The sequence below is a fragment of the Solea solea genome, chromosome 8 (genome assembly GCF_958295425.1).
Source record: "Solea solea chromosome 8, fSolSol10.1, whole genome shotgun sequence".
NCBI lineage: Eukaryota > Metazoa > Chordata > Actinopteri > Pleuronectiformes > Soleidae > Solea > Solea solea.
In genome coordinates, this window is record NC_081141.1 from 4,998,695 (window position 1) to 5,011,869 (window position 13,175).

The window sequence follows — 13,175 nt, forward strand, 5'->3', positions numbered from 1 at the left end:
ACGAATTATGTTTGTTTGTTTTGAAAGAGTGAGTTGGTTTTTGGGGAAAAACTCCCTGTGTTCCCACACTAACCATAAAACACTAACAGATCTTTAATTGAATTATAAATGAGCCCTGTAAGACTCACTGAGACACTGTTATCTCAGGAAGTCCTGTGTGACTATTAAATTCCAATTTCTTTTTCTGTTTCCTTGAATTATATTGATTTGTGTCAACAAATAGAAAAAAAAAGAGTATATAATGACTTTTTACAATTGCATTTTCTGCCAAACAAAACAGATGAATAAACGGATACATTAAGGCTTAATGGGGTTATATTTAGCTCAGTGAGATGGGAAAGTAGGGAGTATTCACAAAGAATAAGAATGAAATGATGATTTCATCCGTGTACCCAAAAGGTTAATGTGGGATCATAGTGGACTATTAAGTTTGATGTATTAAGTAAGAGAGGACTGAGATATTCATCCTGCTGCAGTGTTGCACTGTTGGGTTATGTGTATTACAAAGTGGACTGAATGTTTACATCCACACAGGTACGTGCTGGACCCCAGAAAAAAGCCCCACGTCAAAATCCAGCCTCCGTTCATCAGACCCGATCTCTCAGACAGACAAATAACCATTAAAGTCAGCGACAACGGCATCCACAGCACCATCATCAGCTCCAAGGTCAGTTAATCATGGTTAGAGCAGAGCACTTGGGTGTTATTGCCCTGCAGCTAATGCTTTTTTATCAGGTGATGTTTCCTCGTGTAGATCTCACTGCTTCTTCATTTAAGTTCTATTACTGCAAATGGAATATCCTTAGATATTTGACATTAGTTATTCACAGCAGGTTATATATGCTACAATTCAGTACTACATAATGCACCTTATTTGTTTTTGGGCTTAGTGCTGCTGCATATATCACAATCGATTAGTTAATTCAAAAAATAGTTCAGGGAAAAAAATAAAACAGCAGTTCCCTGACCTGATGAAGTTTCGAGCAGATCGGTCAATGTATGGCCAAGTTACAGGGCACTCCCCGTTTCGTGGCGAAATGGCGGCTAAATTCAAAATGGCCGACATCGAGCTGGGTCAAGTCTGTGGCTGTAGACGTGCTCGGGGTCGGTCACTTGCGCCATGTCCAAGGTTTCGAGGCGATCGGTCAATGTATGCTGAAGTTAAAGGGCACTTCCTCTTTCGTGGCGAACGGTCGAAAGTTGCCAAATTTCCGATGGTCGCCGTGGCCACGCCCCTTTGAATCCGCAAAACCTTTCGATCGCGCTTTGCCTTTGATGCGTCGAGCACACATTTTTTTTATGTCCGTACGATAAACGCGCTCAGGCGAGTTCATTCATTTACGAAAACCCGTGCAGATCGTTCTTCCTGCTGGGTTGAGACCGTGGCATATGCTGGATCTGTGTCAGGATGATGAGGGGAGTCCTTGGTAAATGTTCCCCCATGTAAGGGATCCCTGTCCCTGAAACGTTTGGCAACGGCTGTTTTTATTGCATTCCAGCTTTTCTGTCTCTGCTTGTAAAAACACACCCATCTTATCAGCCTAAAGCCCAGTGCGGGGGTGCACTTTAGTTTCCTTTTAAGGTCTAAACCTGCAAGTCAAATTGTTTTCTGCAGTTAAAGTTTGGTCAGGGACAAACTTTCCCGTTCACTGAGATAAAGAGAAAATTCTCTCTGTGTTACTATTCTGTATCTTTCTATTTGTATACAGTGTTTTTTGTGTTTTTTGTGTTTTCAGCCATCTCACTTATGCTAGCTCAATATGGCTGATCCTAAAAAGCATGTCAACATTCTACACAACACCTTTAAGGGAGTTTACATATCAAAGTGTGTTTGTATCTCCCTTCTTTTCTTTGTTGACACTTCTGTCCTGTTAGCGTAACTGTTAGCAAAGATGGCGGACACTGTTTACATTGTGGGAATGAGGCCCCGCTCGCCTACGAGTGGGTCTAAAAAGTGCGGAATTAGCGTTGCTGTTTCAAGCCTCGGACCAAGTGAGGTTGGGAAGCACTATTTTTCAAAAATAATACCCTTATTGTAGTAATACATAGCTAAATGCAAATCTGTGAAGTATTCCTTTAAGGAAAACTTCTGCATATGTGGGAAAATATGTAAAAAGCCCTTTGATGCTTCAGAAATAAATGTGAGATGCCTGATAAACTGCTGATAGGAGTCTGAAAATGACAAAAAAAAACTCTATTTAGTTTACGAGGACTATCAAATTTGCTCCATGTTTCTATTTGAGGGTAGTGGCCTGAGGATACAGCAGCTGCCATTAGCATAACACACACAAATGACTCTGGCAGCAGGTCTCGTTCCATTATAGGTAATGTAGACACTTGGTTGAGAGATGGATGAATAATAATAGCCATAATAAAGAAGCTTGTGCTCCACCTCGCTCAGGTCTGACAAAAGAGATCGAAAAAACTATTCTTTATTATGAAGAAAGTCCCTAAAAAGCATTAAAAATTAAGTAGAGCAGCTGCATAATGTCGCTTTTACTACTATACAAACTGTGTCGGCGTAAACCTGACACTGCATTTGTTCTGGATGTGTTTAACGTTGGACTCTCTCCTCTCTGTAGTCCAAAAGCAGCCTGGATGATCTGGACGACAAAGACACTCAGCCGCCGCTGCCTCCTAAAGCTGACAGGTACAACCAGCTGAAAAACCAGCTGACATCCAGCGAAGGTATGAAACGTACAAACAAAACCTGCACCCTCTCTCCCTCTCTCCCGTCAGTCATCACCAATCCCACTTCTCTTTCCTTTCAAGGACTGCACCAAATGGCATTTGCATAAACCCTCCCCGTAGATCCCCATTTCTTGTTTAGCCTAATAAATGTCCACCCCAATGGCAGGTTGATGGCCTTCACTACGCCAGGCCAGAGAACAGGCGTGATTTGTGGCGAGCTTGAGCGCTCCATTTCCCGAATCAGCATCAGATTTGTGGCGTGATGGAGAAATTTCGGAGTGAATCATTGCAACGTGAATCATCAGTGGTGCTTTGCCAAATGGAGGCAGGGGAGTGGAGGCTACAATCACTGCTCTGACTAAAAAATAATGTGCCTCTCAGACTCCTCCGTGTAAATTAGAGGCCGCGAGGGATGTTTGCGAGCCGTAATGCGCTCTTTACTGTGTTGCATTCAACGGTATAAATTTATAGTGTGAACCTTCAACAGCAGGTTTCCTTCCAATGTCATGGTGCATTATGTTAGGGAGGGAACGCTCGTCGCTCTTTCATGCAGCAGCAGTGCGGCTTGATGGTTGTTTGAAGTACTACAGTTGGTCTAAGTGGATTGTTAGGGAGTGTGAGTTATTTGTATCTCACTAAAACACAACACAGGAACAATGACGCGCCTCATTTTTCTGAGTCACTGTCAAGGTCAAGGACAATCTGTAGAACAGATGGTGTGTTTCTCAAAAGTCCAGTGTGTAAGAAATCGTGACAATCGAACAACGCAGACTGTAACAAATGCAGGATTCCTCTGCTCAGCCTCTGGTGGCCTTCACACACCAGAGAGAAGGTCATTCTTCTTTGAGGGCATAGTAAGCTGCTGCTTCCCAATGCAAAACACACACACTAACAGCTGTAGAAACACATCAACACCACATGGTGGCCTTGGTAAAACAAGGCCCTGCATAAAATACATATAAAAAGCTTATTCTAAGGCCACTAAAACCAAATTATTTCTATTTTAAAGCTGATGCAAACATGGAAATGTTACATACTGGGCCTTGAAGAACTCAGTCTCCCCATCTTCTTTATTCCTATGATAAAATGTAACTCTAAAGCCTCTATAGTGACATTTCTACTCTCATTACAGTGTTCATCTTTTTCCTTCTGTGTGTGTGTGTGTGTGTGTGTGTTGTAGAGAGTTCTCTTTCTGGTAAAACGCACCCATCCACTCCAGTGATGTACAAGTTCAGGCCATCCTTTGGCACCATGCCTAAAGTCCACTACCACACTGCTGGAGAGAAGGTAAGACTGGATTTGTTTGGCATTAATGTATTAATAAATATACATTTTTGGTGATTAATAGTCCAGTTCAAAAGCCATGGATACGAAAGTTTTACTCATTTACATTTGACCCAAAAACTGTAGAATTATTGTGCCGTTTACTCTTCAGATTACCATGCCGGATGATCGGAGGACATCAGCCATCTTGGAAGAGGGCATCCTTAGTCACGACTACCGATCCGAGCCAAACCTCGATCTGCCCGAGTACACCAACACGACCCTCCACCGCACTTTCCAGTCCTCTCCACTCCAGCTGGACTCTGAGCCCGTTAGCTCCCGCTCTGTCAGCTTAAAGCAGGGCCACCGCAGGCTGGAGAAGGGCCAGCTCCTCGTCCTGCAGCCTCACACAGCCACATCCACGCCTTACAAGAGTGTCTTCTCACCTAACGCGCTCTCCAACCGCAACGGCAGTCTGTCCTATGACAGCCTGCTCAACCCTAACATCTCTCCAGCCACCGCCAACGAATGCATGGCCCACCGCGGCATGCCGTCCATGGGCTTCCACTCGCCCTACCTGCCCACCAAAATGTGCCACATCCGAGAGCCTGAAATGCAAAGGCACCAGGTTGCCCCCGTCGTCTACAGCCCGGTGATGCCGCAGCGAGGGGTTGGCAGGCAATCCCCGCACCAAAGGGAAAGGGACCCATCACCAGTGCGCTATGACAACCTCTCTCAGACCATCATGGCCTCCATCCAGGAGCGAAAGCAGATGGAGGAGAGGGAGAAGCGGCATATGCTGCGTGGGCACTCTCAGACTCACATCTATGCCCAGGACTCTGGCGTGTTTGATGGGGGCTATGGTTTGGCACATAACGCTTGCTATCCAGATGGGCCTCGTGGCCCTGGCTCCAGAGGCCCAACGCCTCCAGCCTACGGAGGCTCCAGGGACAACCTGGTGGGGGTCGGGCTGTTAAGCTATGGCCAGCGGACCCCCGTGTTGCGCCACGCGGGCTCCGCACTGGGCCGCGCCCCCAGGACTTCGTCCACGTCCCTGCACACAGATCACAGTAGTAGTAACAGCAGTCAGAGCAGGGTCACTGGCCTTGAGGGGCCCTATCGCTCCCCGGCCCACCAGCCCCACTCCCCCGCTATGCCCCGCTCCCCCTCCTACTCTCATCAGAAATTCTCCTACATCAGCGCCCTTGAGAGGACAGACTCACCTCGTCTCGGGGGCCCAAGGTATGAATCCTAACGTTACTGCTGTGGGACTGCATGTGCTGTACGGAGGGAATGTGTTCTCACTGGAAACCCAGCTCCCTGTGCGGAACACATCCAGCTTTTCATGAGAACTTGTGTTCTAGTGAAGCTATGTGGTGTATAGTATATACTGTATATATACTATACCTGCGGGCCAGTGAACTTCTAGTCTGGTCTGAAGGGGGTGGCCGGGGGGCGGGGCCAGTCAGTGAAAAAAGTTGTTTAGTGATTAGAAGTTAAAAATGACATCTTGAAAAATACTTATTTCAGAACAAAGCATCTGTAAATCACAAAAATAGTCAAAAAATAACACGTAGACAATTGGAATTAAAGCTTGTGTGTAATGAAATGTTGAATTTATACCTAATGTATTATTTTAAAGACATTTTTAAATAAGTGTAGGGCCACAGGACATCGACTGGGAGGCCGCATGTGGCTGATGTGAATTCTTACACATTTTGTTCTATAGTTGCCTTTAATATTCATTTTTGTATTATGTCAACGATTTGTCTAGTGAATAAAAGTGTGTGACTTCTCTTATTTTTTTTCCCTTCTGCATGCTTTTCACCATCTGGTCTGACATTTGTAAGCCTTTCGCTTCATTTAACAACTTTCTCTTTCGCCATTCCGTGTGTCTGTCATTTTCACCTCCCTGACATTTGAATCTGAACATTGCTCCAAACGTTGTGTTTGAACCACTTCTCTCTCTTCTCTCTGTGTGTTCCTCTCTTTCCCATCCAGAGAGGCCATGAAGGTTAACGGGCAGATGGACTGCCACCACGCCACCCAGGGCGCCAACCTCAGCCCCGGCCGCCACAGTAACGTCAAAAAGGTGACAGGCGTGGGAGGCACCACATATGAGATATCTGTGTAAGCCGCCTCCAGTGACCACAGCCACTCCGTTATCGAGAGATTCTCTCGTTTTTGGTCTTGACGACGGAAGAAAAACACTCCGTTTTTGGGCGGTGCAGTCCAATCTGAGGATGCGTCCGCTCTTGTGTAGGTGTGTCTTGCCAAATGCCTGTTTGTTTGTTCCCTGAGGGATTGGTTGTCAGGTGGTTGATAACCCGTGCAGACTGTACTGTATACGTGTGTGTGTGTGTGTGTGTGCGTGTAGTGTCTTGTCATCTTGGTTGTGAGAGTTTTCAGACGTGGTCACGTGGACAAGCGTATACGTTGTTCCAAAGGTCACACAACTTTGCTCCGAGAAGGCGCTGATGGTGCTTCACTTTAACCTGTTTGAGAAGTTTGAGAAGTTTGACAGATGAGATGCGTTAACGGTCGTCGCAGGAGAGGCTGGGAAACCTGATATCAAAGAGAATTAAATCTTATCACTTTTGAAAGGCTGCGTTTCAGAAAACAAAGATTTATTAGAAAGTATAACAAACGGCAACTTCATCGTAGTGCAAAATGATCCTCTCAGGAACGAGCGCGAACAGCAGAGAGGTTGTCACGGGATAATATTTTGACATGGATTATTGAATGTGTTTTTGCTTCATCTCATTTGAGTGCAGGTGTCGATGGGGCTCGAGTTAAGCTTAGCCTTTAGATGCAGCTTCTGTTTGGACGTCACTGTGTGTGTGTGTGTGTGTTCTGAAAGATCAGAATACCTCATCCTATCCAAGTCCAGCCTTGCACCACCAAAACAAGTCCTCTGTTCATGTCGTTTAAAAACGTGTATGTAAATTAAGATTATAATAGTATTTGCAAGGGTAAAAAAAATGTGGTAAAATGAAGATAATGTTTACCTATTCATTATTTTTTTGCAGTTTGTTTTTGGTTTTTCTTTTTTTTTATTATATATAAATATATACACCCATCTTTCAAAAACTATGCTTGATACATCTTGTTTTTATACAGATACTTAAACCTGGAATGGATGTATTATTTTGAGTGCTGTTGCTTGTTGATAAATTATATAAACACGGTAAATAAATGATATCAAGATTAATGGGTAAACATTCATGAGAGTAAATCTAGCTTGTTCTAACTTGCAGTGTAAAAAAAAAAAAATAAACGTGATGAAATGTTATGAGCTGAGGGTAAAGAGGTAAAATACTGAAGCCAATCTTGGATAGGGTCAGTATGTGCTGTCCTCATGTGGAGGAATGGGCTTTTAGATTTCGGCGACAAACACGATAAACCGTATCACAACTATAATTATGTGCAGCAGCTGTCCGGTACAGCTCCCACCTCCGAGTTTGAAGGTTATTTTGTGCTTTTACAGAAGTCTTAAAACATTACGTTGGACTATAAATCTATAATATCTAAAAGGCGAAGATTCCACAACATGCCAAACGTTACCCAGGGCGTAGAGCGATCGACGTGGTCCAGCTATGTTTGCGTTGAAGAAACCATTGTTGCCTTTTGAGATGAAAAGCTGAAGTGACTGGTGGAAACACTATTGTAGAAGTGTTTAATGTTGAGCAACAAACACTACAGACAGTTTAGAACTGTATTAGAAAAGAAGCCGTTGTACTTGGTGACACACAAGCTGGTTTGATATATAAGTACTGTTTCCAGGAACCTTTTTTTTTTCCCTTCTTCTAATTTCTTTTCTGTTCATAGTTTTCTTTTTCCTTCTTTCAGAGATAAGTGTTATACGTCAATAGCTGAGGTGCAGTCTTGCTTTCTGACAAGGTTGGATGTTACTGAAACTTGCTGTACTTACAACCTTCTGACCTTTCAAGGTCTCACCCGGCTGCCTTACTTCACATTATACTGTGTTCACGGAAACACAAGGTAATGTTCATTCATGATTTATCAAGTGTTTTTAAAAACAAAAAACATTTCTGTTCTGAGGCTGCAGCACGCAGGGCTACATGTTTTGTCAAAATCCGGGCAACAAGAGCATCTTGAAATATCTTAATGGACCCGTTATGTTGCTGCGTTGCCTGAACGGAACCCCGTTTGACCACATATCAAAACACTGTCGATGTCATTCCTCTCTGCAAGACGACTGCCATTAGTCCAATATTGTTGTTTTAGGGATGGACATCACTGCAGGTCAGGGACCATTCCTGACACTTGGCAATGAATCCATTCGGCCATGAGCTGATTTTGTTTTCTGAAACTCAAATAGAAAGTTGAATATGTATCAAAATATATAGTATAAATGTATATACGTTCCTATTTTTGTGAAGAGGAAATGTTTCCCAATGACCTGATCAAAGTAAATAAAAGTTTCCATCTCTTTGAGTGAACAACATTGACTCTTCTTAATGAAACCTTTTCACTACACAATTGTTCGACAACTACCCCAAACAAACAAAAAAAAAAACCCTGTTGATTTAAATAACCCGTGTGGTGTTTGACAGCTTTTATTCGAAGGTGGAGGAAACATTCCAAATCATTTGAGTGCAAATGAAAAGCAACATTTCATCCAATGTACATGTATTTACAGATGCACTGGCACTTGGATGCACTTTAGAGGCAAGGTTAAGAACTTATTTAGTGGAAAGAAAAAGGAAAAAGGGTGATGAGCACACACCTGACGGGGCACACTCAAGTTACATATACTCCACTACATGCTTTAAAGTGTGGGAATGTTATGACCTAAACAATACAAACTATTTCCTGGCTCAGAACTCTTAAGTCAGAGCATCACTGCACCAAACCGTGATGGACTGTTCACTTTAGACTCGATGGTATTACAGAAAAGAAGGAGAAACTAAAATGCTTAGCTAAGTGCATCTGATCTATCGGCGAGCTCATCTGATGCTCCTCAACTGTCTGGAGGTGATTCCTCTTCTCGTCAGTTCCCAACAGAACTGATGCAGGAAGGAACTGAGGTGGGACTATTTCTACAAGGCGTTCGCTGAGAAGTCTTCACCTTACTTGCCGTTTCTAACCGTGGAAGCATGGAGAGCGAACAGGGTAGGAGGACCCACGACGACAAATATTTCACTATTTTTGATGCACCTGCATAATGCCTGGTCCCTGACCCTGTGCTGCTTACAAGCAGGCTACATTATTATCCTCTGCCCTTTCAAAAAACACTCCCGAAAATAATAAAACAAAAAATACCCCAATGTGGGAATTGTCACTATCACAAGCCTCTTTTCACAGTTTGTCAAATGCTTCGTTGAACTGTAGATGACAAGGATGGAGAGCGTGGCATTCCACAGTGCAAAGAGGTGAAGGGATGGGAGGGAGGGGTTTTTTTTTTTCATAATTTCTATCGCTTGTTTTTTTTCTCCCCAGTGGCATCAAGGACTTGTGATCTTGAGGCAAAACAGAATTTAAAAAAACAAAAACTAATAATATGCAAGTGTCCAAATTCAGTTCTTTTAAAGTCTATTGTAGAAAAAGAGGAAAAACTGATAAATTGAAGAGCAGCAAAGCGAGTTCTTGGTTCTCAATTCTTCTCCTCAGCCTTTACCTCCTTTTTCTCATCTTCTTTCTTCTCCGTCTCCTTTTTGACCTCTTCCTTCTTGTCTTCTGACACCTTGTCCTTTACCGAGAGCTCCTCCAGCTTCTCTACCACCTTGTTCGTGCTATCCCCATCACCTGTGGAAAAGCAGTGAAATGAGCAGTGAACTACAACGCTGGAACACTCTTTTTGTGCCGAGAAAACAGTTCTGGTTTAAGTAGATTTTACTCGAGTGATGAGATGATGGAATAGTGTAAAAATCAGAATTGTAATTGTAGCAGAACATAATGACACCGGCCTTTTAGAAGGACAGTGAAGTGTTACATTCTGCATGTTCATGTAGCAGACACAAAAAGCTCTAGGCTGGAGGCTGCAGCAAAGAACAGAGTAAGTCTGCACACTCATGACATTTGTATACATGCCACACAGGATGACTAGGCGTTAAATGCTTTTAAACTGTACAGTGCACATTGGGAAGCACCTTCACTCTTCACTTAATGTGTAGAAATTTAATTAACAGGTGTTATTTACCCATTTCCTGTAGATTCTTTTTGGCCTCCTCCTTGCACTCATCAAACTTCACCTTAAACTTCTGGGCATCTGTCAAAAGAAAGAGAATTAAGCATGTATCGACACCCCCACGCAAAAAAAGAGAGAAAGGGGCTTTAGCTGTTTGCCCGTGCAGAATCTAATCGAATGTAACACTGGGTTAGATGAACAGTACTTACTTTCTGCATTTAAAAAGCGTATTGCCAGGAGTTCAGGTTTGGGACATTCATCGGCATAGTCTGCTAGTGTGTTCCACACCCACGCCCTGTCACTGCCTGCGTTGGGCTTCAGCTCCATCGTGGGTAGGACTGCATTTCACAAGAACAGTGTAAGCGTACAGGCAACAGTAGGAGAGTTTTACACGCATTTTAGGCTTCGAAAGTTGCTATGTTATCACAGCCGAAGGCTTAATGTGCCTTGTCATCCTTTCAAACATGTATAATGAATGATCTTCGCAAATTTGACTCACTGTGATGATTAGCACAAATCTTCAGGGTCCGGTCTCTCCTCATCAGGAGGCGGATTGTGCCCTTCTCTTTGTGTTTCAGCATCTTGACGTCACCCGTTCCTCTCTCCTTCCACTCCGGGGGGTCATTCTCAGAGGCAAAACGATATAGTTTGGCCCGCCTGAAAAAAACCCGCTTTTTAAATCACAATGGCCGCTTCATTAAGCAAAGACAATACGGTGACTTCACAGTCAAATGCTGGCCAGCTAAATGTATATCAGTCAATACTTGTGTGAGCCTATGGAAACAGCTTACATTTTAAAGAGTTCCATTTCATCCTCTTCTAATGTTTTCACATCCTGCTCAGGAAGGGACACGATGGGCTCAAAGTGGGGATCGTGATTAGTCTCCTCTGCACCCTCTGTGGTGGTGGTGGCGGTGGCGACGGCGACGACAACAGCAGCGGTGGTGGTAGTGGTGGTGGTGGTGTTTTGCTCTTCCTGGTCCTAACAGGGGAAGCATTGAATGGGTAAACACGAAAGATACAGACAGAAAAATATTCAGTGACCTATTCTGCGCACATTTAAAGTGATTAGGCATGTGGAAACAAAGAGGTCTGACAACTGACCGACAGGCCTCAGACGCTCCAAATAGAGGGATTTGGGGGCTGGTTAGAGAGCTTTTGTCAAGGGAGGAGGCGTAAATCGCAGTTGCTGATCTAAGCATCTCATTATGTGCCACATTAACATACATGGCAAAGAAAGTATGCAAAGGCAACTATTATCTATAAGGTAAGTAACAAACACTCAGGATAGAGCATGTTGAGACCTGTGGACACTCATGCCTCATCATTACAAAATACACTCACGTTCCACTTTATTAGGTACGCAGGACTAAGTGGCGCTAACTGGTCAAAGATGATCTTCATACCTTGATTGTAGGTGGTCATTTTCTTTACTGCTCTTATAGATTTTGAGAGTCTGATCATTCTCCTCTGACGTCTGACATAAGGCATTATTTGCCCATCAAACTGTCACTAACTAATAAATTCTCTTTCCCTGCAAAACCTTTACATCTTAACATTGTTGTGCTTGAACAGCTGGACCTAATAAAGTGACTGTTGAGTGTAAGGCTGAGCATCTTTGAGAGAAAAACTTGCCTCCATCTCATTGCGGGTTTTAGTGAGTTAGCAGTATCCCGATGTAAGGGTTCGGTCATAGCGACCAAGCTAACGGAGGTACGCTGCATTGCTACTACTGACAATTTAGACAACAAACTTGTTGTATAGTTAGTTAAATTACTTTAATGACGTGAACGGTTCCAGACATTTTAAAAGTTTAATCTTGACTTTCTTCGGCAATATTTAATAGTTTTTCAACTGTGTTGTCCCGAGACAATTTACTGAAAAGTTGCCTAGCTAGTGAACAAGGCCTGCCATTAGCGTGCTAATGCAAAGCTAAATGATGGACTTATTGCTCTCAATTGGTCTGTGTCGCCAACTATATTTTAAAAGGAGCTGGTGTGACAGGGTCTGTAGTGGTTAACTAGCTCTTAACTATCTGTTAACTGTCGCAGTTAACAGTCCGATGGACTTCCGGCGCCCTGCTAAAACAAGCTAACATTAGCCAGCGAATAGTAGCAAGTGATGTGCTTGGGAGACAAAGGCAGGGATCAGTGGACCTGGCTACCCTCTTTTTCTCCGGCCTTTCCGGTAGACGCACATCGTGCCCTGCCCCGTTTAAACCACTGACGACCGCAATAGTTTAATGAAATCCTCACCGTTTCTGCTCATCGCCTTTCCCAATCACATGAGCTAATGCTAACATGCTGACTCGCTGCACACTCTTGATTCATATAACTCTACGGAAACGTGTCAAGAATATAAAAACAAGGTGGACATTTCTATCGTCACGTTATAAACTTATTTCTTGACACCTCGCAGCCTTAAATCACATACACGAGCTTTTCTGGCATCACGAGTGACTGCATCATTGTCGGCATTTCTGGGTCGCAGCTTCCTCGACAAACTTTCTGACAAATAATGACACGTTTAAAGCAACGTTTGCCACCCAATTTTGATTTTAAAGACACCAGAAGGCGTTAGATGACCTAAAATGCGTGACCTCACCTTTGGGTCTGCCATATTGGTGTAGATGTTTGCAGATTGTGGAAGTAGTTCTGTAGATTCAAATCCTAAACTGGCCGCCGTTTCCCTCCAGCTACTTTCACTTCCTGCTACAGCTTTCGCGCGCCGAATTTCCTTCTACGTATGCACGCGCTCACAGCACGACAGGGAGCGCGCCACCCTCGCTTCCGGCAGGTGTCGTGCTAAAAAGCGATGGCCTGCCAGAAACACACATTTCTCTGAATTAAAATATATATTCTGTGGTAAAAGCAAAGATACGTTTTTGGTTGCCTTGTTTTTGCATATGCTTGGAAACTACTGTTACTAAAAGTATTTACAAATGTTTAATAAAGAAATTAGGAGTTAGGAGTCCAAATAACTACCGGAGCTCTATTCAAGTCTCCACAAAGTACACGAGACGAATATAAGTTTATATATAAGTGTAGTATTTTGTGAACACGAAGCAGCA

At 43.4% G+C, this 13,175-nt stretch overlaps 2 protein-coding genes and 1 non-coding gene across 3 annotated transcripts in view; 1 reads left to right on the plus strand and 2 right to left on the minus strand.

The window, feature by feature from the left end:
- The window catches only part of zdhhc8b (zinc finger DHHC-type palmitoyltransferase 8b), a 69,516-nt gene extending 61,090 nt beyond the window's left edge, over positions 1 to 8,426 (plus strand). Inside the window, exons 7-11 of the mRNA XM_058635133.1 lie at positions 535 to 667; positions 2,583 to 2,688; positions 3,872 to 3,978; positions 4,127 to 5,196; positions 5,956 to 8,426. Coding sequence (XP_058491116.1) covers positions 535 to 667; positions 2,583 to 2,688; positions 3,872 to 3,978; positions 4,127 to 5,196; positions 5,956 to 6,088 — 1,549 coding nt within the window. The 3' untranslated portion in view covers positions 6,089 to 8,426. The remainder of the gene's footprint in view (positions 1 to 534; positions 668 to 2,582; positions 2,689 to 3,871; positions 3,979 to 4,126; positions 5,197 to 5,955) is intronic.
- A 92-nt stretch (positions 8,427 to 8,518) lies between these two features.
- ranbp1 (RAN binding protein 1) lies at positions 8,519 to 12,866 on the minus strand. Its single transcript, XM_058635134.1, has 6 exons — positions 12,710 to 12,866; positions 10,897 to 11,087; positions 10,605 to 10,762; positions 10,315 to 10,443; positions 10,118 to 10,186; positions 8,519 to 9,723 (listed from the first exon to the last, which is right to left on the minus strand). Exons 1-6 carry the CDS (start codon positions 12,722 to 12,724, stop codon positions 9,572 to 9,574), a joined length of 714 nt encoding a protein of 237 aa, XP_058491117.1. The 5' UTR covers positions 12,725 to 12,866; the 3' UTR covers positions 8,519 to 9,571.
- Positions 9,855 to 9,983, minus strand: LOC131464733 (small nucleolar RNA SNORA77). The gene has a single exon (XR_009241232.1). It is a non-coding gene; the product is annotated as a small nucleolar RNA SNORA77 (small nucleolar RNA).
- Positions 12,867 to 13,175: the final 309 nt, after the last annotated feature.

Excerpts from the sequence above, each read along its gene's own strand:
- ranbp1 (XM_058635134.1), bottom strand. Across the intron at positions 10,444-10,604 it reads GATTTGTGCTAATCATCACA|TCCTACCCACGATGGAGCTG; the intron begins GTGAGTCAAATT and ends TGTGAAATGCAG. Across the intron at positions 10,187-10,314 it reads ACGCTTTTTAAATGCAGAAA|ATGCCCAGAAGTTTAAGGTG; the intron begins GTAAGTACTGTT and ends TTCTTTTGACAG.